This window comes from Ochotona princeps, chromosome 23 (genome assembly GCF_030435755.1).
Source record: "Ochotona princeps isolate mOchPri1 chromosome 23, mOchPri1.hap1, whole genome shotgun sequence".
In the NCBI taxonomy this organism is placed as follows: Eukaryota; Metazoa; Chordata; class Mammalia; order Lagomorpha; family Ochotonidae; genus Ochotona; species Ochotona princeps.
In genome coordinates this window covers 32,318,274-32,339,483 of record NC_080854.1, presented here as the reverse complement: position 1 = coordinate 32,339,483, position 21,210 = coordinate 32,318,274, and the positions used below count along the sequence as shown (strand labels likewise).

Genomic DNA, 21,210 nt, shown 5'->3' with positions numbered 1-21,210 from the left:
GGTGCATTCAAGGCAAGGACTTTAGCCACTGGGCCACCACGCTGGGCCCCAAAATATTTTTTTAAGAAGGAAAATACTGTGTTGCTGTTCTTGAAGCCAGCCAGTTAAGAATGCGGTGCTCAGGCAGCCCGAGCTGACCAAGACAGTGATACCTGCTTCTGCCAAGGTGCTTCCAGCTGGCAAGCTCCTAGTTAGCTCTGCCTTGCTGAGACAGACATGCGGAGCACGCACAGGCTACTCCTCAGTGGCTGCTTTAACAAGGACTCGTGCAGGGTCTGCTCCCTGGGGTAGCAGACAGCAGCTCTAACCCCGGTGTGTCGCATGGAGGTGACCTCTTACCTACATGTCGCTGCGCACTGATGACACGGACTTGCCCACAGACTCTTGGGCTGCCTTCTCTGGCGTAGGGGCTACAGTGGCGTGGCAGAGCCGGTGACTGAATGTGGCCTTGTGTTCTGCTCCTTTGCTGCCACCTGATACACCAAGCCTTGTGAGCAGCTGCCATCTGAAGCAGTCGTCTGACTATCTTTGTTCATTTCTCATCTCCCAGAGCTTCAAAAACACTGCGAAACTGTTCTTGCATTCAAAAGTTGACACGGGGATCTGGCGGTGTGGCAAAGGGATGAAATCCACAGCCTGTAAAGCCAACATGCTGTACTGGGGCCAGTTTGTGTCCTGACTGCGCCGCTTCTGCTCAGCTCGTTGCTACTAGCCCGGGAAAAGCCAATGAGAGATGAACCGAGTGCTCTGGGCTTGGTTAGCCGTATGGGTACTCACTGTACAGCACATCCGACTTGACATGTTGCTCAAAATACTCCAAACTGCCGCTGTTAAGGAGAAAAATTGAAGGACATACTTTTCTTTGGCACCAAGACCTCGAAGTTTTGCATGTATTTCACACAAACAGCAAATCTTGATTCTGACAAGCCACGGTCCAAATGGCCACAGACACACAACTAGTGGCATTTGCGTTGGATCCTGCAGGCACACACTGGGTGCCTGAGAGGAAAAGCTTTTGTTTTTGTCAAGTGAAGATATGGCTCAGCTGGCGGGCAGGGCTTGGTACTCGTAGCGTGCCGCCCTTCCCTCTGACTGCAGTGGAGACTGGATTGTGTGAGAAGCATCCGTGTAACCTCAGGCCCCCGACAAGGTGGCTTATTTAAGGCTCCCTTCCTTACCTTCCTTTTCTTAGGAAATATCTACAATTCGCCTTCCTAGTTCCTTCTAAGACTTAGTTTGCAGTAAGAATGATGGGCCTCCTTTCCAAAGGAGCTCACATGCTTGCCCTGAAAGGAAAGTGTGAGAAGTCCTGGGTGATCCTGTCTTAAGCCACTGGGGTTGCCGTAAGGGAGCACTGAGGTAGGCTGCCATAGAAGAGCGCCTACGCCGTCAACGACACGCACTGTCTCAGCTCTAGGTGATGGTAAGTTAGCAGATGGTGCTTCAGTTTCTAGTCAGACATTTCTAGTCAGACATTAGGACCACGCTATGACCTTGTTTAACCTTGATCATTTCCCTCTGTGTTCAAATACAGTCCCCAAGAATTTGGAGAGTTGGGGGACACAGCCCGGATAGCAGATACTAAGGCACGAATAGCTTAAAATTCCATTGCACAAGCACCCAAAATAAATTATCATCTGCCTAGACAATGCTTTTAGGATGAAATTCTGTTTAGCCAATATCTTCCAGCACTCTAAATTTGTGAATTATAATAGCATCATTCTCTCTGATTATGTACAAGATGGTTTCATTTTCATAATAAATAAATTTCATTATGACCCATACATCTCCCAAGAAAAAATCTTGAGGGGAAAGTTTTTGGGGGTTTCCAAGGTAAACTGATACTACTATTAAGATATTTTTTCCATTAGGTAATAGATCTTTCCCCTATATATTTCTTTCAGTCTCAGGACTTCAGAGGCAACTACAAAAGCACAGTGATCCATCCCCAACCTCCCCTCCCCAGCCAGCCCGAGTTGTTCTGTTTTTAAATAATGGGTGTTCCCTGATCAAGAGGCACAGGAGTTTCTTGAATTCACGAATTCACCCTCGGGTATTCCTAGAACAGTTACTAAGTGAAACCAACACTTCCTTTTAAGCTTGGGCACACCTCATGAACTTGTGAAAGTAGAATTAATAAATGAAAAAGTACCTTTCCTGAGAATACTTTAGAAATTGATATACAGAATACATTTGAAATATATTTTTTCATTGTTGTGGCATGGGGGAGTTCCATGGGATAAAAATATAGAGTATTTTGACTTAGCTATAACATAGGTGTGTGATGTTGGGAAGGCAAGACAACATGTTTGACATGTTCTGAGTTCCTTAAAGAGAATTAAAATGCTGTTGCATCCAGCTCAGCACTCAGTCTCTACAATGAGGGCCAAAGTGTTCAACATGAAGGAACTTGAATCTTTTATCAGGTAATTGTTTTGGGCAAGACCACCAAAACAGATACTTTGATTCAAAGTGTAGGTTACCAAGAAGGTACAGATTATTGTGCCACCATATCACCCACCTTCAGTTATTTAATGATATCCAATATTTGATTCTAGGAGGAAATTGAAAACTGGATTGTTTTTTAGCAAAGTTATTATAATGGGTTTTATCTAAGCTTATATTTGCTTTAAAAAAGATTTATTAACTTGAGGCAGGGACTGGGAGAGATACTGCCTACATGCTGGTGAGCCAGGTAGGCATTGGGTTAGGACTGAAGCTGGGAACTCGGGCCTCGGACAAGGGCCCACGGACCTGCACCATTGGGCCTTCTTTCCCAGGGAAGCTGGCATGGGGAGCGGCACCAGGATTCAACCCGGGCACTCTGATGTGGTAGGCAGGTATCCTGAGGGGCTGTAGCTACCGTATCACATACCTGCCCCCTAAGCTTATAGTCTCAAGTGTCATTATTTATTCTTCCTGACAAAATACCAATAAATTGCTTTAATCATGCCACAGTTCATGGGCTTTCTTCTCATGACTGCCTCTAAGAAAACTCTATTTTTGATTTGCCCATTTAACATACCTCTCTGGTAACTTAGTTTTGTAACGTCAGTAATAACACATTTGGTTTATCTCCACTAAGTAGATCTTAAGAACTCACAATGCACTTCTCTATGGTTGTGTGTGTGTTACATATACAATAGAAAACACACACAATTGTCATTTAAAAAGATGAAAACATTAACATTTAAATGCGGTTTTTAAATATAAAGTGTAAAATAAAAAACAACATGACTAGCCATTCTTCAGAGCTTTGCAGTGTCTTGGTTTAACACCTATGAAATGTTCCAATTTTAGTATATATGCTGCCGAAGCAAGCACAACACCTATGAAATGTGACCCAAATTAGGTTTTTGATTTTTGAAAGAATACACTTTATTTTTTAGGATGGTTTTAGATTCACAGGAAAATGAGAAGACAGTGCAAAGTGCCTGTGTAGGCCGCCCCTGCTCCGCGCCTCTACCGCCGTGTGTTCGTACAGCACACCGTAACACCCAATGAGCCCACGTAGCTGTATTACTCAGATTTCTTGTGCTTAACCTACTGTGCTTTTCCATTCTAGAATTCTGTCCAGATGACCACAGTAATATTTGCCTTCAGGTCCCTTTGGGTCCCTTGGAGCTTGAGTGGTTTCAGATAGTACATTGCTGTTGAGCAGGACCACTAAAGGAGTGTTGGTCAAGATGCCCCATTTGATGGAGCTGCCTGATGTTTTGTCCAAAGAGATCAGGTTTGAGGCTCTGGGAGGAAGGCCGCAGAGGTGCAGTGCCATGTTTATCACAGCATATCAGGAACACATTCTAACCTGACATACTGCTAAGCTCAGGCTGCATGGCTATATGGTGGCCCATGATCACTTGTTGAGTCTCTACTGTTGGTGGTCCAGGGGCACTGCAAGAGTTCTTTCTTAAAAACTAGAGTGGTTACACACAGAGATGCCAGGACTTCGCTCTGCGACCTCTTATACTTTGATTCAGCTGTACTGGAAGGTGCCCGCGAAAGATGAAACAGCCTCCGAGTCAGCCACGCCCACAGCCTCAGCCACGCCCACAGCCACAGCCACAGCCACAGCCACATCAGGTGCTGCTGACTCCGCATGGCTCACATGCCAGAACACATTGTACAACAGTCTGAGCTGGTTATAAAGACTTTGCTTCGCCCACTAGGTATTACATAATGCTCCTCACCCCCTTTTTTGCTTGTTTTGAGGGACCAGAGAACAGCTAACTTTTCAGTTCAGAAGTGAGGTTAAATTGCTGTCTGCTGGGTCATCATCATACACGGGTACCTATTTGAGACTAAGCTGCCCCAGTTCTGATTCAGCGCCCTGCTAATGCTTGTGGAAGGGCAGTGGCAGATGGCCCGTGTTTGGGCCCCTGCATGCGCACTGAACACCTGTGTGACGCTCCTGGCCTGGGCCTTGCCCAGCCCAGCCACTGCAGGGGAATGAGCCAGCAGGTGGAAGAGCTGTAACTCTGCCTTGCAAATAAAGTAACCTTTTTAAAAAAAGAAGTAATATTTTTCTATGTCCTACACCACAACATACCTAGAAAATTTACCAAGGCAGAAGACCTGTTAAGTGTGGTCAGATTTTATGGTCTGTGACCCGCAAATATCAGTGTATCTAGGGTATTCGCTACTGCCTGCTGAAAGTGCTTCATCAGCACGTTAGCATCAGTGTAGCAGAGTGGAATCCTGTGGATTCTGTGGAAGGGAAAGGGGAATGAAGCTAAAAAACTGAAGTCTCCCTGTGGCAGGACGAGAAGGGGTACTGCCAGTCATGCCAGTTGACCGTAAATTCCTTCTGCTGGGTCTTTTTCCCAGTAGGTAGTGTGGAAAAGCATTTGCCAGATCAATGGCTCCATATCTGGTATGGATGTGTTGATCTTCTCAAGCAAAGGAGCCACTGTCCGTTATCAGCACATAATTAGGAGACTCCACTGTGTTCAGTGCCTGAGTGGTGACTTGAGCAGGGATGGGGGAGGGGCAGCTGTCACTGTGGTGCAGGGGGTTAAGCCCCGACTACAACACCAGCATCCTGTAACAGTGCTGGTGCACATCCTGGCTGCTCGGCCTCTGATCCAGCTAATACATGTGGGAAGGCGTGGGTGGTGGGCCAAAGGCTTGGAACCCTGCAGTCCTGTGGAAGGCCTAGAGGGAATTCCTGGCTCCTGGCTGTTGTGGCCATTTGTGGTGCGAGCACATGGATGGACGTTCACTCTGTTGCTCTTTCAGATGGATGATGTGAATGCTGTCGGCTGCAACTTCCAGTTCCTTCGACAGGAGCACTCACCTTTGCAGGCCCTCGGAGGACGTGGTAAGTAGCTTTTGGTTGATGATTGTAAAGGTGGAAGCAGTTCTAGAGGCCTAGTTTGCCTCTCCTACCGTGCTAATGTTCACTCAGGTCAGGGAATCAGCGTGGGGATTTTGCCATCTGTTGAACATGAGTTTTAATTATATCTTCTGGAAAGAAGGAAGGAACCACAGAATACGTTCAAGACCTGGTGGATCTACCGAGAGGTGTAGTAGTCCATTTTCTACTGCTATCACCACACTCGGAGGCTGGGCCCTTCACAGAGAGGCTTTAGAGCTCTTAGCTCTGGAGATTGGGAGCACGGAATGCAGCGTTGACTGGACTGCAGTGAGGCAGCTGGCATGATGCAAAGGTGATAAGCAGGAGGGAGAGATCCCATGCTAATTACCTGCTAGCAGGACAAACTCGTGAGGACCAATCAGGGTCTGGCGAGAACCACATTAATCCCCTCAGAGGTCAGCACCCGTGGTGACCTAGCATCTTGAAGCTTTCCACCTCCTCATCTCCGCCAACTTGGGGACCACCTGGGAGAGCAGGTGTTGTGTGACGTATCTACCCTAATACTGCAGGCTCCCCAAGTCTCTGGATACTTCAACAAACCGGGTGGACAGCCTAGCTGTATCCTGTTGACGGCTCCGAGTGCTGGCCGAGCTGGTTTTCTGATGACTGGAGCAGTCCTTGCTGATCCTGGGTTCTCTGTGGCTTCCGGCGTTCCCCGCGTTTCAGCTACACCAGCCAGTCTCCTCTGGTGCTCACACCAAGCCTGTCCCCTTTCTGTCCTTAATCAGTGTGTTCCTATATGGACACCAGTCAGCAAACTAAAAGATATTACATATTTGGAAGGCAGAGCTCCAAAGAGATGTGTGTTAGTTCAGTGCCCGGATGCCTGCAAAGGCCAAGGCTGAAGCCGGAAGCCAGGAACTCCTCCTGGCCTCCCGTGTGGGTGGCAGGGCCATCTGCTGCCTTCTTAGACACATTAGCAAGGAGCTGGCTGAGAAGTAGAGCAGCCAGGACTTGAACTAGCGCTTGGCAGGGAATGCTGGCCTGGCAAATCACAACTTAATGCACTGTGCCACGTCACTGGCGCCATCCTAATATTTGCAAAGGCCCTGTTTCCAAATAAGGTAATGGGGGAGGGCAGTTCCAGATGAATATGAACTTGGGGGGAGCACTGTTCAACTCACCAGAATCTCACTGATATGAAACTATTTCACAGGCTCTGGATTTTTTAGCAAGCAGATTAAAAAAAATTATTTTTATTGGAAAGGAAAACTATAGAGAGAAGAGACAAAGATCTTCCATCCACTGGTTCACTCCCCAAGTGGCTGCTATGGCTGGAGCTGAGCAAGTCCAAAACCAGGAGCCAGGAGCTTTTTCCAGGTCTCCCACACAGGTGTAGGATGGCTTTGGACCGTCCTCTGCTGGTTTCCCAGGCCACAAGCAGGGAGCTGGATGGGAAGTGGAGCAGTTGGGATACAAACTGGTGTCCATATGGGATCCTGGCGGATGCAAGGCAGGGATTTAGCCAAGGATTGAGCCATCACACCAGGGCCCCACAAACATTCTTGAGTCAGCTTTTCCGTTCTACTCCCTCACAATCTGCTCTCCCTGTCTTGCCTTCTCTGTTTCAAGATGGTGTCTTTGGGGCCAGCGGTTAAGCCCCTACTTGTCTTTGCTGTCGTCCCATACTGATTTGAATCGCTACTGTCCCACGTCCCGTCCAGCTACCTGCCAACGCGCCTGGCAGATAAGCTGAAGATGGTTCAAGTCCTTGGGTCTTTGCTCGGCAGCATGGCCTGGTGGCTAAGGTCCTAGCCTTGATCCCATGTGGCCGCTGGTTCTAATCCCGGCAGCTCCACTTCCTCTCTGTCTCTCCTCCTCTCAGTATATCTGACTTTGTAATGAAAATAAAATAAATCTTTAAAAAGAAAAAAAAAAGTCCTTGGGTCTTTGCCACTCAGGTGGGAGACCAGCCTGGGGTTTCTGGCTCCTGGATTCGGCATGGCCCAGGTCGAGCTATTAAGGGGCATTTCGAGAGTGAACGTATAGATGGAAGGTGTATCTCTATGTCTTGCAAATACGTAAATATCTTGTGAAAAGTGAGAATGAGGCACTTGCTCCCTGGGTCAGTTCAACCTGGTTTTCACGATGTGGTTTCAACACCGCTCCTGCTTCTGCGTCCACGATGCAGGCTGCTACTGCGTTCGTGCAAACTCTGGTCCCGCGCTCGGGCTGGGGCGGCCTTGAGGCGCCGAGCCTCACGCCACAGGGGCGGCAAAAGGCAGCTGGCTCGGGGCGGGCGGGTCAGAACTTTCACCTGGGGAAGGCCCCGGCGTCTGCGCCCTTCACACCGGAGGCCGGCCCTCCACCTCCAGGTGCCGCCCGTTGCTTCCATCCACCGCGGTCCGCGCAGCACAGCGATGGAGCATGCGCAGTCGTCGCCCCGCGGGACCTTTTTCCCGACCCGGGCCGCTCGGCTCTCCTCCGCGCACGCGCCGCGCCGCGGGCCTCCCCCCCCCCTCGGGACGGTTCAAAGGCCGCGGGGCGGGGCGCCGTGACGCGTGCGGAAGCGTCCTGCGGGCCCTCCGAGGCCGTCGGGGCAGCCGGGCGGCGACGGCCACTGCGAGCGCCGGGGCTCCGGGGGCCTGGGCTCGGCTCGGCAGGCCGCATGAGTCGGGACGGCATGCCGCAGCCCGGCGCGTGGCCGGGCGCTAGCTGCGCCGAGAGCGCGGCGCGGGAGGGCGGGAAGGCGGCGGCGCGGTGCCCGGCCGAGCAGTGAGTGTGCGGGACCGGGAGCGGCGGGCGCGGGCCCCGTGCGGGGCTGGGCTTCGGCTCGGTCTCCGGCTCGCCGAGGAGGGACCGTGGGAGGAGACTGTGCGCCCCGTGCGGAGTGCCCACCTCACTGCTGGACGTCGGTGTGTCTCCAGACCCCGGCGGAGCCTGGCGGACTAACCGGGGGCGCGTCGCCTCCCCTTTCCCGCTTGGCTCCTTCCCCTTCTCCAGCCCGGTGCCGGGGACGGCGGAGCGGCGGCCAGGGACCCCGAGCCCCGGTCCCGGCCCGGCCTTGTGCGGTAAAGGGGAGCGCAGGTGAATCGCCGAGGAGGAACGGGCGCGCCCCAGTGCCTGTGGGATTCTAGAACTCAGTTCACAACCCGTTTGACAGCGGAGCTTAATGGACTGGGAAGTTGAACCGTAAAACGTGTTTAAATGCACCCTAAAACTTACCGCCCGCCCCCTTGGCTTTCCTATAAAGGAGTCTTGCGTAGCTCTGGCGTTTGGATAACGCGTTTGCATGCTGCTCTGTGGCCGGCTTTGGCGTTACTCGCTGAAGGGGTGACAGCCTCTGCGTCCGTCCCGCCCCCGGAGATTTGGGTGGATTTTGGTGTGGGATGTTTCACGTTCCTGCCACGCAGAGCCAGGGCAGGTCACCTAAGGAGTGGCGCTGGCCGGGTGAAGCCCAGGGAGACCTGAAGAGGTGGTGTGTTTCTCTCTTAACGGTCAGCGTCCCCTGAGCTCCAGCGTAGAGTTGCCGGTCTTCTGTACCAGAAAGCATCTGGCTTTTGCATGAAGCAGCCTGGTTTTTGAGTAGTGGCACCTGATTGATCTTGTTATTCGTTTGAACGCCCGGAAGCAGCCCAGGTGTGAGTGCTGTCCACTCGCCTCTTGGCTCCGGAGAAGGTGAAGTGGGGCTGCTGCTTGGCTTCCTTTGCCTTCCCTGGCGGGGACCACCCCCACCTGCTGTGCCCCAGTGAGAGGAACCCTCCAGCCAGAAGCACGCTGCTAAGGGCGCAGTCGAGTTAGGGGCCAATGCTGTGTGTGTCCGTCCGTCCGCCCGTCCGTCCCTGGGGAGATGCCCTGCATGGCGGTGGCCCCCCACCTACAGCGGAGCAGGTGGTTCCGGGCTAGCGCCTGAGGAGAGCCTGGCGCAGGCGATGCCCGGCTCTAAAGAAGGGAGTGGGGTCAGCTGTGAGAAGGATCTTCAGTCCTCTGCAGCTGAGGTGGTTTATTTTTGCTTTCAGCACTTTGGAGAACTGAGACTTATTAGCGGATAACCTAAAAGTAACATTAATGAGAGGCTTCTCCCGCTAGTTAGGGCATGGAATGCAGAAGTTCAGAGAGTTTGTCATGTAACAAACCCCATTTCTGTCTATGAGAGCAATATTTCTTAGTAGTTACATTGGTAAAACCCCACAATAGGAGAGTTGAAATAAATCCTATGTCTAAAGTATATAGCATTCTTAAGGCGATTTGGAACGATTATCCAATATAATTTCGCTTATTTTGATAAATTTTTACTAATAGTTGTCCTAATAAAATTTTTGAGTACTTTTCCGTGGTAAGTTTCAATATGAAAATATATTGCCTTAAATACAGTTCTGGGGGCTCGGCGGCGTGGCCTAGTGGCTAAGGTCCTCGCCTTGATCCCATATGGCCGCTGGTTCTGGTCCCGGCAGCTCCACTTCCTCTCTATCGCTCCTCCTCTCAGGGAATGGGGAGTGAAAAAATTCAGTGAGAAAAAGGAATGATGCCAAATTCCAGCCAGTTTGTGCTGTCCAGTGTGTTATTTAGATCCTATTTGGACCGCCCTGAGTCACCTGCTGACGTCGGGAGGGAAGGGAGTGCTGGATCCAGGGCTTGGGCCAGGGCGCGGGGCTGCTGAGAGCAAGCTTGAGGGCGTCTTCCCTGCGTGCTCCCTACCTGTCTACTGAGTGTCTTCAGGTGGGCAGTGGAAGGGGAGAATAATGCCCAGATGTCAGCATTGCACATCGGGTCTTCAACTGGGGCATTCTAGCCCACTTCCTTCTTTCTGAATCAGCAGAAAGTAGGAGTTCCGGGGCTGTTTTTCTTTGTGATGTTTTCTCATGAGTAGAGAAACAATATTGCATGTATCATACAGGTATTGCATAGTTTGCAGTGCAGTAATATGGTGTATGCGTGTCAGTTCCTACAGCGTGAGAATATGCTCCCTTTAGATGATTTTTTTTGGCGCGGGGGAGGAGCGGATAGGTCACTGGAACCAAGGTCTTTCTACCCAGTTTTAATTGAGTAGTGTTTGCACCTAGAAGCATGAAACAAAAAGGCTGTGAATGTTTTGTGATATCCTAGGGTCTTTTTCTTCCCCAGTGGGCAGTACTTATGAACACAAATCATAACTTTTGCAGCTGAATTAGCGGTTTGGGATGTGACTCCGAAACACACAGGTGTCTAATGTGACAGAATTAGTTGCTCTGATTCCTTTGCCATTTCACCAGGGAGAGACATGGGGCAACAAGTCACGTGGAGAAGCCACTTGCCAACCTCGCTGTGGTCTCCCCTCCCCTGCCCCTTCAGTCAGCCCATTTGACAGCCAGGCAGACTTGAAGGATAAGCCCGAAGACAGCTTGGCCCCAGTCCGGACACATCTGCCATCAGAACAGATTGGTTACCCTTCTGGAGCTTTCCTGTTGTTCTGATTCCTGCGTATCCTGCCCCGATTGCTGGGCTGTTGTCTGCACCTTGTCCTCTTGGGGGACTGAGGTGGTCCTGGGAAGTGGTCGTGGCCAGGCCAGGAATGCGCAGGGAGTGGAAAGGAGAGGCGGCCCTTTGGCCTTGGTGGCTTTGCCTAAAGATGCACAGATTGTGCCCGGGGTCTCAGGGCTGGCTGTGTGTATAGGGAGGGACTGTCTGGAAACCACTCTGAAATTGAAAGCACACCGTATATGTGTTTGTTTTTTGGCAGGGTTCTGGTAAGAGCTCTGCATTCTTCAGTGGGCCAGAAACAGCAAAAATGTACTAAACTACTACTTGTGGGTTTTGCTAGGCCTACTTCCGTATTGCCTGTTTTCTGCCCTGTGCCTCCTTCAGAAGCTTCTGGACGTGGGTAGGGGGTGAGGTGTGTCCATGGGGGAAACGGAAGCATCTCCTGCCTTGATCCTGACCTTGATAAGCGCTGGCCTCGGGGTCCAGAGTTGGGGTGTGGTGAGAATCAGGCCTTCATGTTTGAGGGTGACTGCGTATTCCCCCACTGTCTCTGGCAGGGAGTCACTGGGCAAAGGCGAGTGGACTGCTGGCTGGGGTGCTGGTACTTTCCTGCATTTCATGTGTTCACCCCCCTCTGTGGCTGCCGAGCATTGGGGATTGCTGAGGTGAGGGGTCTCTGCCCTTGCTGTGTTGTGGTGTCCCTAGCACTACCTGAACCCTTGATCTCCTAGGATGGCCAGGTAGGCGTGATTGGAGGTCCAGGGCCGAGGGCTGAATGTTCAGTTGGAGAACTGGGTGCGGAATGATTCAGTGACATCTTGGTAACTTGCTAGATGAGAGTTAACCCTGACCCCTCAGGTTTCCCTGAATGAACAATCAGAAATTAGCCTGACCAAAAAGTCTTACACTGCACTAAACTTGGTTTTCAACATAACGTGCTATGAGGAATAGTACAATCTTATTTTGATATAGGACATTGTAAAAATAAATTTTTGAAGATGGTGTGCAGGTCTTTGAACACAGTAAGTGTTGGTTATGACTTAGTATGCAGGGTCATAGTTTGCTCCATTGGGTGTATTGGCTTAATATGGAGAATACTCGGTTGCATATCTTGCTTAAGTGAAACCAGATAAACACTATGGAATGGGAACTTGAAACTACACACTGAAAAAGTGTCCTGGGGCCAAACTAAGGCTTTCCTAACTAGGAACTGATTAGCATTTGGGTGTTAAAGTTTAACTAAACAGTATAATTAAGAGGAAATGAAGTTATTCAAGACTCCACTTCTCTTTAGCACTGTTTAGCTGTGTTTTAGATTTCTCGCTGTGGCATGCTCAGAGCCTGCAGGTGCTCTTGCACAGCCCCCCCCACCCCGCCCGTCTGCAGTCCCCTCCGCCCCCGTCCAGCACCGCCAAGGGACCGGGTCTGCACTGTCACACAGTGGTGGCATTATCCTGTTACGTCCCTTTTCCTTAGCGGCTTCAGTGTCTTCCCATAACAAAAGTTCAGAGAATTTGTTCCTATTTCATATAGCCAGTTTTAAGGATAGTTTATTAATATTCTCAACTAAGTAGTAAAATTGAAAGCCAAAGTTTATTGAGCGAAGTGCTTTTTTCCTTTTCTTCTCTACTTGATTATAGTAATAGGAGGGCACTTTAAAAAATTCTTGGAAAAATGAAATTTAGAAAGTATGAGTTTATTTTGGTGCCAAAAAGTGTTTTTGTGAATTTTTTTTCATAAGACATAAAAAATGTGGATTGTGGAAAAACTATTCATTATAGATTACAAAGATTTTTTTGCACCAAACTGTGTTTGAAGTTCCATTCTCCATGAAGTCCTTTCCTAGTGAGTGGTGACTGTCACTCACCTGTTAGTGTTCTTCCTCTCTGGCTGATGGAGCTTGCGTCAGTGTGCAGCTTACCTGGTCTGAGTGGTGCGGGTTTGGGGTCGTATCTGTGAGCTGTGTGGCCATGGAAGTTAGCACGTCGTTCTTGAGCAGGGCTTTGGTGCAGTTGAGTTGTGATTCAGCTGGTTTGACTCTGGGCTGCTTCCCCGCTTCTGCTTGGCTGCTTTAGTGTACCCCCATCACCGCTGCTTACTTCTGATAGTCTTTCCGCTTCTGGGTTCGGTTGCTGTTTCATTCTGTTTTCTCCTGTTTGTTGTGTCTTGCTCCCATCCTGTTGACCTGTGTGATCCGTGTGCCTCTACAGATCATTTTTCAGTTTCCTCAGCCCTGGTGTCACGATTACCCTTTGGTTATAGATCACAAAAAGTACACAAGTGGAGCCAAATGGGTATGAAGGCTAGCCACTGCCCGTGCTTGAAACCCCTTTTAAAAATCAGGGAGGGAGAGGAGAGAGAGAAAAAGGAAACCCAGAAAGCAATGAGTGCATTTGCACCCCAGGATGCCTGCAGGTTTCCAAGGTCTACTGTGAGATCCTGGTTGCTGGGTGTAGGACTAGGGTGACCTGATCAATCCCAACCTGCCCCAACGTGCGGGTGTCAATAGCCAGTGTATTTGTATGCTGTTAGAAAGAAGAACCTAATAGACCAACCGTGCAGATCAGAGTCCTTGGCCTGTGTTGCTCTGAAGAAGAGAAAATTGAAGCCAAGATTGGGGAAGTGGCTTGTCCAAGGGGCTATTTTGAAAGTGACTTACTAAATGACTTCCAGTGGATTAGAATGTTTTCTTTGATGAGGTAGAAAGCATCCCCAAAGAGGACCTATTTGGTTACTTTTTGAGTCTTTGGCGTATCATTACAGCGAATCAAGTTTGTCTGCTTTTAATTCTGGCATGTTTCCACGGGTGACATCACACCTTGTGCTTGAGATCTTCCTGGAAAGTACCTTTTCCCTGACATCCACCCCTATCTCCACCACGTTAGAATCGATCTCCTGTCTGAGTGCACGTACACTCGGCCTTTCTCTCCTGCAGGTGTTTGAGCATACAGATACACTTGAAAGAGTTATTGGAGGCGGCGTTAGGAGACCATTGGCTTTAATGCAGGAGCATTGTGAAGTTAAGTTTTTCCTAATATGCTTTTCCTGAACCTTTAAGACCTGTTGCATGAATACACTTCAAAATATTTTTGCACCAAAATAAATTTTGCTTTACAAATTTTTAAACATTTTAGAGGCAGAGACAACTCCTGTTTTGTGGTTCAGCAATCCAATGGCCTACAGCTGCTGGGCCTGGGAAGTGACTGGCTCTCCCGTGGTGACATGGTCCTTTGCTGCACCTGCTGCCTGCCCAGGGTGTGCATTACCAGGACGTTCTAACCAGAGCAGAGCCAGCGTGCAGCCTCCTCAGGAGCAGCTTAGCTGCTGGGCAAGCGCAGACCCCAGCTTACCTGCTAATGCCATTTTGTGTGAGCCTTTTCAACTACCGTATATTTAGAAAGGGGTGAAAGGAATAAGGTCCCTGGGAAAATTTTATTATTAACATTTGGCACCACTTTGCACAGAATTAGGATTAATAGTTTTTGAGTGCTAATTATTACATGTGTCTGTTTCCAACAGTAGTCCTTTGAGATGAGTGCTTACTGTGCTTTTAAAATAGGTTATTAAGTTGATATGCCGAGAGACATCATGCCCCTGGTAATGACTGTGTCTGTAGTTCCCAAGGGCTGGGGTTAATGTGGGGAGGTCCTGATGACAGCCTCGCTCCTGGACCTCCACTGTGACACTAGCAGCCTGCCGTCGGCTCCCCTGCGCTTGCGTTGGATGTGTTGAGGCAGGAGACAGCTCGAGAGTCACTCAAGAGAAGGCAGTGCCTGAATCAAAGCACAGAATGATCTGATCAGGTGTTTGAGTAGAGAAAGTAGGTGTGCAGGGGAGTGACCAAGTCCAGAATGGAGAGTGGGGTGGGGCCAGAGTTGACCTGAGTCCCCTTGGCTTTAGGAACCTTTGAAGGATTCAGGGGGAGCAGGCTGGACACCCCACTGACTTCCCTGAGCCCTTCCTCTTCAACTTGGCTACACCATGTGCTAAGCGAATTGGGTGGAAATATCTCAGCCACTTCATTCCTATTTTTTTGAGTCTGGCGCCTGCAGGAGGAGCTGGTCCTTCGTGGCTGGAGCCTTGAGTCTTAGTGTGGGCGTGGGGGGCCAGATTACTCCTTGAGGAACCGGTCTGCTTGCTTGCATCTTAGCGTGTGTTGGGCCCTCTGAAGGACTTGGGGCTCCCCGTGCCTGAGCCGCTCTGGGATTCTGCTGGTTTGCCTGGTGTGGTGTTGGAAATTGCCCTGCCGTGTTCGTAATTCTGTCTGCTTTCCATTTGGACTTGCGTAGCCAAGCTTGAGCAATTGCTTTCTTTCATTGTCATTTTGAGAGGAAAAGGGGCATCCTCAAACCAGGACTCCAGTTCTTCCTCTTTGCCTAGTTCTTAATGGGATTTCCTTTCATTTCTAGTGCATATTAGGCTCTTAATAGTTGACTGACAAAACTGGGAACTATTTCAGGAACTGTCAGACTTCCAAAAGTGGCAAGTCAATAATAAAAACAGGGTATGTGGTACAGTGGAAATGCATGCCAGAACGTGGTGGGCTGATAGACTGGGGCTCAGGGAACAGGATGGATCTTGAGGTTTTTAGCTTGGGGATGTTCTGTCCTTGGTTGTCAGATTGACTTATGACAAAGGCTGGCAGTTGGCTTACTTTGCAATATCAGTATTTTTGTTTGCACTCTGATCTTGAACATTGATAATCATTTTGGAAGCTTCACTGATAAGGTGTGTGCTAACTCTAGATACCTGGAGCTCGGTAGCAGGCCCACGAATGTATGTTGTCTCCTTAAAGCAGAACTTTCCGAACTGGAAGGGAGTGCATGAGAGAAACTCAAGATACACGACCCATGTTGTATCAGGTGGTGGTCATGTGAGGTGAAAAGGGTTAAACTGTCTTACACGTTTTGTGGGCAGTTGCATATTGTGATGTGACAGAAAATGTCAGTGTAATGAGTGTTTGAAAATGTCTGCTTTGGTGTGATTTCAGTGAGGAGGACATGTACCGTGCCGCAGATGAAATAGAAAAGGAGAGAGAATTGCTTATACATGAAAAAGGGGCATCAGGTATGTTTGGAACTGTTTTGTTTATAGAGTTCTTACTGTTTATAGTAGAAAATGCAGTTAAATTGTTACATCTGTTTTCATAAAATACCAACATACACTCCTTAGGGAATATTTTCACATGTATTTCTCATCCACGTTGATGATTTGTTTTGCTTAGGTGTGCTTAGTGAAGATGGTTTCCTGAGGTTTGTACATTTTGATGTGGGAATCCTTCGTTTTTCACATTCACATTTCTGCACCATGAGGACTGTTTAATCTCTTAAAAGTTGCCCTCCGTCGTTCCTTGGTTCTCCTGTAATCTTAAAGGAAGAGTTCAGATTTGGAGTGCATTTTTCACTTCAGATAAGGTGCCTAACAGCTGGTTTGGATGTCATTGTGTGTGGATGGCCAGGTGAACCTGCTGGACCACCAAGAAAGGATGAGCGTAGGAGGCCTCGCCCCTACCCTTGTCGACGTGATGTCACGTCCAGGCTTCTCCCTGCAGCCGGGTCCCACTGCTGTTGAGGTGTGACTTGTGGCCATATCTCTGTTGACCATGAGGCCAGGGCTGGCCGGCTGCTCTGGAGCCGTGTCCTTCCTTCCTGGCACGCCTCCTGCACGGGCCAGTGGGATCCTCCAGTTGGGGTATACCATAGGTGTCATTTTCTGTCATTATCAGTGCTGCATATGTTCTCCAGCTGTTTTCTGAGACTTGAATTCTGCTTCTTTCATAATCAACAGAAGTATTACCATGGCTGTCATCAGAATTAACTGGAACACAGTGGCGCTTTTGATGGTCCTGTTGAGTCTTCCTCTGGAGGAGGTGCTGCACCCTTCCCGGTGTCTGGGTCTTCTGTGCTTGGGCCATGTTTTTCCAGGCTGCTCGAAAACCTCAGGACTCCTGCCATGGCTACTTGACATTTTCGTAAGGAGAAAGTGTGGAGTCAGCTGTTGGGCTTGTTTTGTTTTGTTTTGTTTTACTGCCGAGGGACTTTTTCTCACTCTGCTCCAAGCCCAGGGATCAGCGCAGTGTGGGTCCTCAGCCCTATTGACCTGCTTCCTTTTATTGGAATGTGTTAATTTGCATAGTGCCTATGCATGGTGAACTTGAACTATTCTGACAACCTGTGGCTTGAAGGCCCCTTTCCCATCTGTCCTCTCACAGAAGCGTCTGGGTTCTTTGTGCCAGTGCACTCTGTGCCCAACAGGCCAGCTTCCTAGGGGCTTTTCTCCCCATCTTCCGAGGATCGGATTTGTCTCTGTCACCTGTGTTAGGAGCCAACGTCTGGGTCATTTCCGCTCCTGGGTACCTTCTGACTTTCAGCTTTCCTTGTTTTTTGATCTTGATAGTTTGCAATGACAGGGACTGCTCTGGGCTGCTTGAGGTCAGGCAGTGCCTTGTCCTGAGCCTACTGTAGCTCTTGGCCGGATCCGGGGTTGGGGCCTGTTGCAGCTGTTGGAGCCCTTTGAACTCCGGGGGGGGGGGGGTTGATGTGCTGTGCAAGGGTCTTCCCAGCCCTCACTGCCCTGCAGAGATGTCAGCTTCAGCACCTGGCTGGGACCCAGGCTCTGCCTCTCGGCCCCTCGGAGGCCCTAGGCTCCGCAGCCCACTTCTGTGGTCGTGGGCACAATAGGTTTGTCAGGGTTTGTTTGGCGTGTGTAAGGGCTCCGGAAGAGAGGAATGGGGACTTTCCTCCCGGAGAGCCCTTCCTGAGTTGAAGCGTGCTCTCCAGACAGTCCCTTCACACTGCCTGCTGGCCACATGTGGCCAGTGTGTGTTGGCTGTGTTGATCTGTGAGTCTTCTGGCTTTGGGGCACGGAGTGGAAAGGACACCCCTCTGCAGAGCAATGAGGAAATGTCCTGGGACTTGAGAGGAAGTTGCTGTGCTGATTGGCTGTGCGCCACTGCTGCACGCACCTCCTGCCCTCATCTTCCAGGGTAATTGTGTCTTATCTGGAGGTGTGGTATTTTCCCTTTTATGTAAAAGGTTGATTTTTTTAAATAAAAAGATTGATCATGAGATTTTTTTAAAAAGTAGTTCCTGTGGTTTACATAAAGAAAAATTGGATTTTTATAGCCCGTAAGGAAGTGTTTCTGGCCTCCTCTTTGAGCAGCAGCTTGCCGCTGATCCGCGTGCCTGTCATCATTCCTTCTCGGGTTTCGAAGTTCCTTCAGGACACAGTCCCTTCTCCACGTGCCAGAGCCCAACTCAATGCCTGACACCAGCTGCACACTCAGTAAATATTTGTTGAGTAGAACAATTGTGTTTAATGTGCAACTTCCACAGGAGTAAATGTATTATAAGGCACTTCTGTATTTATATCTTAAAATCATTGCTGACATCTGTGTCTTCAGTAATTTAGAGAAGTCCGGATAGGCCTGAAGGCCTGCCTCATTTTGTTCCTGAAACATACACCCTAACAGGCATGTCCATGCAGGCACACCTACCACGAAGTGAAACCCCAAGCTTGCACTTTACACAAGAAAATCTAAAAGTTATTTTAAAAAGTTCTAACATTCATTTGGTATTGAATTGCATTTTTAATCTTAGGGATGCATTGTTGGAGCCAGATGGATCAAAAAATTGGAGAACTGTTTCTAGTTTATTGTTGATAACTTGGAGTATTTTGGAATTGGGACAGGATATAAATTCTGACCATTGAATGTAATTTTTTGTTGTGACAGGTTTTATTTCTTTGTGTAATTATGTAAAACTGCAGATTGAGAGGTATTTGCTCATAGTTCAGACTTTTGCATCTTTTTTGTTTTTAAGGTTTATTTAAAAGGCAGCGTTATAGAGAGAGGGAGAGATATAGAGGTCTTCAGTCCACTGGTTCACTCCCCAAATGGCTGCAGAAGGCTGGAGTTGTTTCTGGGCTCCCCATGTGGGTGGCAGGACCCAAGCACTTGGGTCCTCTGCTGCTGCTTTCCCAGACATCCAGCAGGGAGCTGGATGGAAGTGAAGTAACTGGGATGCTGGCGTTGCTGGCTCTGATTTTACTTGGTGTGCCACAGTGCCAGCCCCAGGCGTTGCCAGCCTTTATTAAGGTTAGATAAATATTCACAGGCTCTTATGTGTAGGTGCAGCTCCAGGTGCTGAGGACAGACAAGAAATGAGAGAGATAGAGTGAGAAAGAGTGAGTGAGTGTGTGTGTGTGTTTAGGATACAGGGCCACTAGGCAGCCCTGCAGCAGAGGCCTGCATGCAGGGAGGGGGCGGCCCTGCTGGGTGTGCTGAGGGCAGTACAGGCAGTACAGGCAGTGGTGGCCACTGAGGCAGCGAGGCAGAAGGGGCAGGCACAGTCCCAGGCCTGCAGGTAGTAAGGATGTAGATATAATGCCAAGCGCAGCGGAGAGCCCCTGGTGCGCTCCAGACCCGGAGTGATGGTTGTCCCTTTAGGTGGAGCTCCCTAGCTGGCGTCCATGGGTGGGATGCAGGGAGAGCCCATGTGGTTGTCTGCTCCAGGAGGCCGTGTGCAATCTGGATCATTTGAAATAAGGTGAGACAGAGTGAAGAGTCAAGAGTGACCTGTGAGTAAAACAGTACTGTTAACTGGTTGTGCTTTGTTGATGATTTTGTTTTTGTTTTGTTAACAGAACCCAGATTAAGTGTGGCTCCTGAAATGGATATCATGGACTATTGCAAAAAAGAATGGCGGGGACATACACAGAAAGCGACGTGTATGAGAAAGGTATAACATAAAGGCGTACATACAGTACTTGAGGTCCTTCAAGTGGTCTGTCGTCAGTTGTGAAATATGCCACTTTGTATTTTTAGACATTGCTTAAGACAACTGTTAGCAGCCTGTGTCAATACTGGTGCCCTAATTTTAGAGATGAGGAAACAGTCCCTGAAGATAAGGTACTTCTTTAGAGTCACAGTATTAATATAGAATCAGCATCAGTTATTCGGTAATGTATTTTTTTTTTGAAACCCATAAATAACTGTGCTGTTCATCGTTGGGCCAGCCATTAGTCATCCTTCTGTGGTCATTGGAGAAAGCCTTCCTGTGGTGTGGAACCCTCGGGGTGGTGCTGGTTAATTCCCTGCCTCTGCCCTCCTGGCCACCCCAGGTTTGGGTGCATGTTCTCCAGTGCGGGGGCTTAGAACCCTCCTGCGTGCCCAGGGCCCAGAGGTCTCACCTTGGCTCCGTCACTTCGTCTGTACCCAGGAGCTGTGGCCTCCGAGTCCATTGTGTGGGCGGGTGACCCTGAGTCAATCTTCAAGGCCAGGAGACGTTGGGACCTCCCGTGACGTGGTGTCAGTGTGACTGTGTGGGCCCGTAGAGTGTTCGGCTCAGATGCTGCAGTCTGCTGTCCAGCAGTAGATGCTCTGGGCTCGTCCTGCTAGTAGGCTGTACCATGTGGAATTGCTACTGTTGGTTTTTGAGCTACAAAAATGGCGGTTTCTATCTAAAACTTTGATTGTTTCGTTACATCTGGGTTGTATCTTTCACTCTTCTTTCTCTTTGGATTATTAACATTATAAATTTGAAAGCACTTTTTTCTTGTATTTTAGACAAACCTGTCATTTGACAGGAAAAAATGCTGGAGTTTTTCTTATTTAGGATTTTAAATTCTCATATACTTGTTTTTTTTTTTCTTTCAACTTTTTTTAAATGTAGAAAATATTTATCTCTGTGCACTTCAGATACTCTGGTTTTTTTTTTTTTTTTAAGATTTTATTATTATTGGAAAGCTGGATATACAGAGAGGAGGAGAGACAGAGAGGAAGATCTTCCATCCGATGTTTCACTCCCCAGGTGAGCTGCAACGGGCCGGTGCTGCGCCAATCCGATGCCGGGAACCAGGAACCTCTTCTGGGTCTCCCACGCGGGTACAGGGTCCCAAAGCTTTGGGCCGTCCTTGACTGCTTTCCCAGGCCACAAGCAGGGAGTTGGATGGGAAGTGGAGCTTCTGGGATTAGAACCGGCGACCATATGAGGTCCCGGTGCGTTCAAGGCGAGGACTTTAGCCGCTAGGCCACGCCGCCGGGCCCAGATACTCTTTGTTTTAAGATTTATTTTTTGTATTGGAAAGTCAGATTTACAGAGAGAAGAGACAGGAAGATCTTGTGTCTACTGGTTCACTCCCCAAATGGCCTCAACAGCTGCTGCTGAGCTCATCTGAAGCCGGGAGCCTCCTCCCGGTCACCCACGCGGGAGCAGGGTCCTAAGGCTCTGGGCCATTCTCAACTGCTTTCCTAGGCCCACTCCAGGTGCTCTTGGGCTGACCTAACTCAAATGCAGCTGTGTGAGAGCGAGTGTCAACCCCGTCCCTTACAGGGCTGGCATGTTGACTCTGCTTGCCGCCTTTGATAGAGTACGCAGTCACCTGGCACTCAGTTCCTGCAGAGGTGAGCTGCGTTTGTAGGTGAGGCTGTCTGC

The 21,210-nt window shown here is 49.3% G+C and overlaps 1 protein-coding gene across 3 annotated transcripts in view; it reads left to right on the top strand.

Moving 5' to 3' along the window:
• The first annotated feature begins 7,868 nt into the window (after positions 1-7,868).
• Positions 7,869-21,210, top strand: part of OTULIN (OTU deubiquitinase with linear linkage specificity) — a 28,445-nt gene continuing 15,103 nt past the window's right edge. The window contains exons 1-3 of one of the 3 annotated variants that reach the window (XM_058680068.1): positions 7,869-8,092; positions 15,768-15,844; positions 19,421-19,515. In XM_058680068.1, the coding sequence (XP_058536051.1) occupies positions 7,986-8,092; positions 15,768-15,844; positions 19,421-19,515 (279 nt within the window). In that variant the 5' untranslated portion in view covers positions 7,869-7,985. Of the gene's footprint in view, positions 8,093-15,767; positions 15,845-19,289; positions 19,324-19,420; positions 19,516-21,210 lie in introns of those variants that run through there. The other 2 variants (XM_058680069.1, XM_058680070.1) reach the window with 2 other exon arrangements.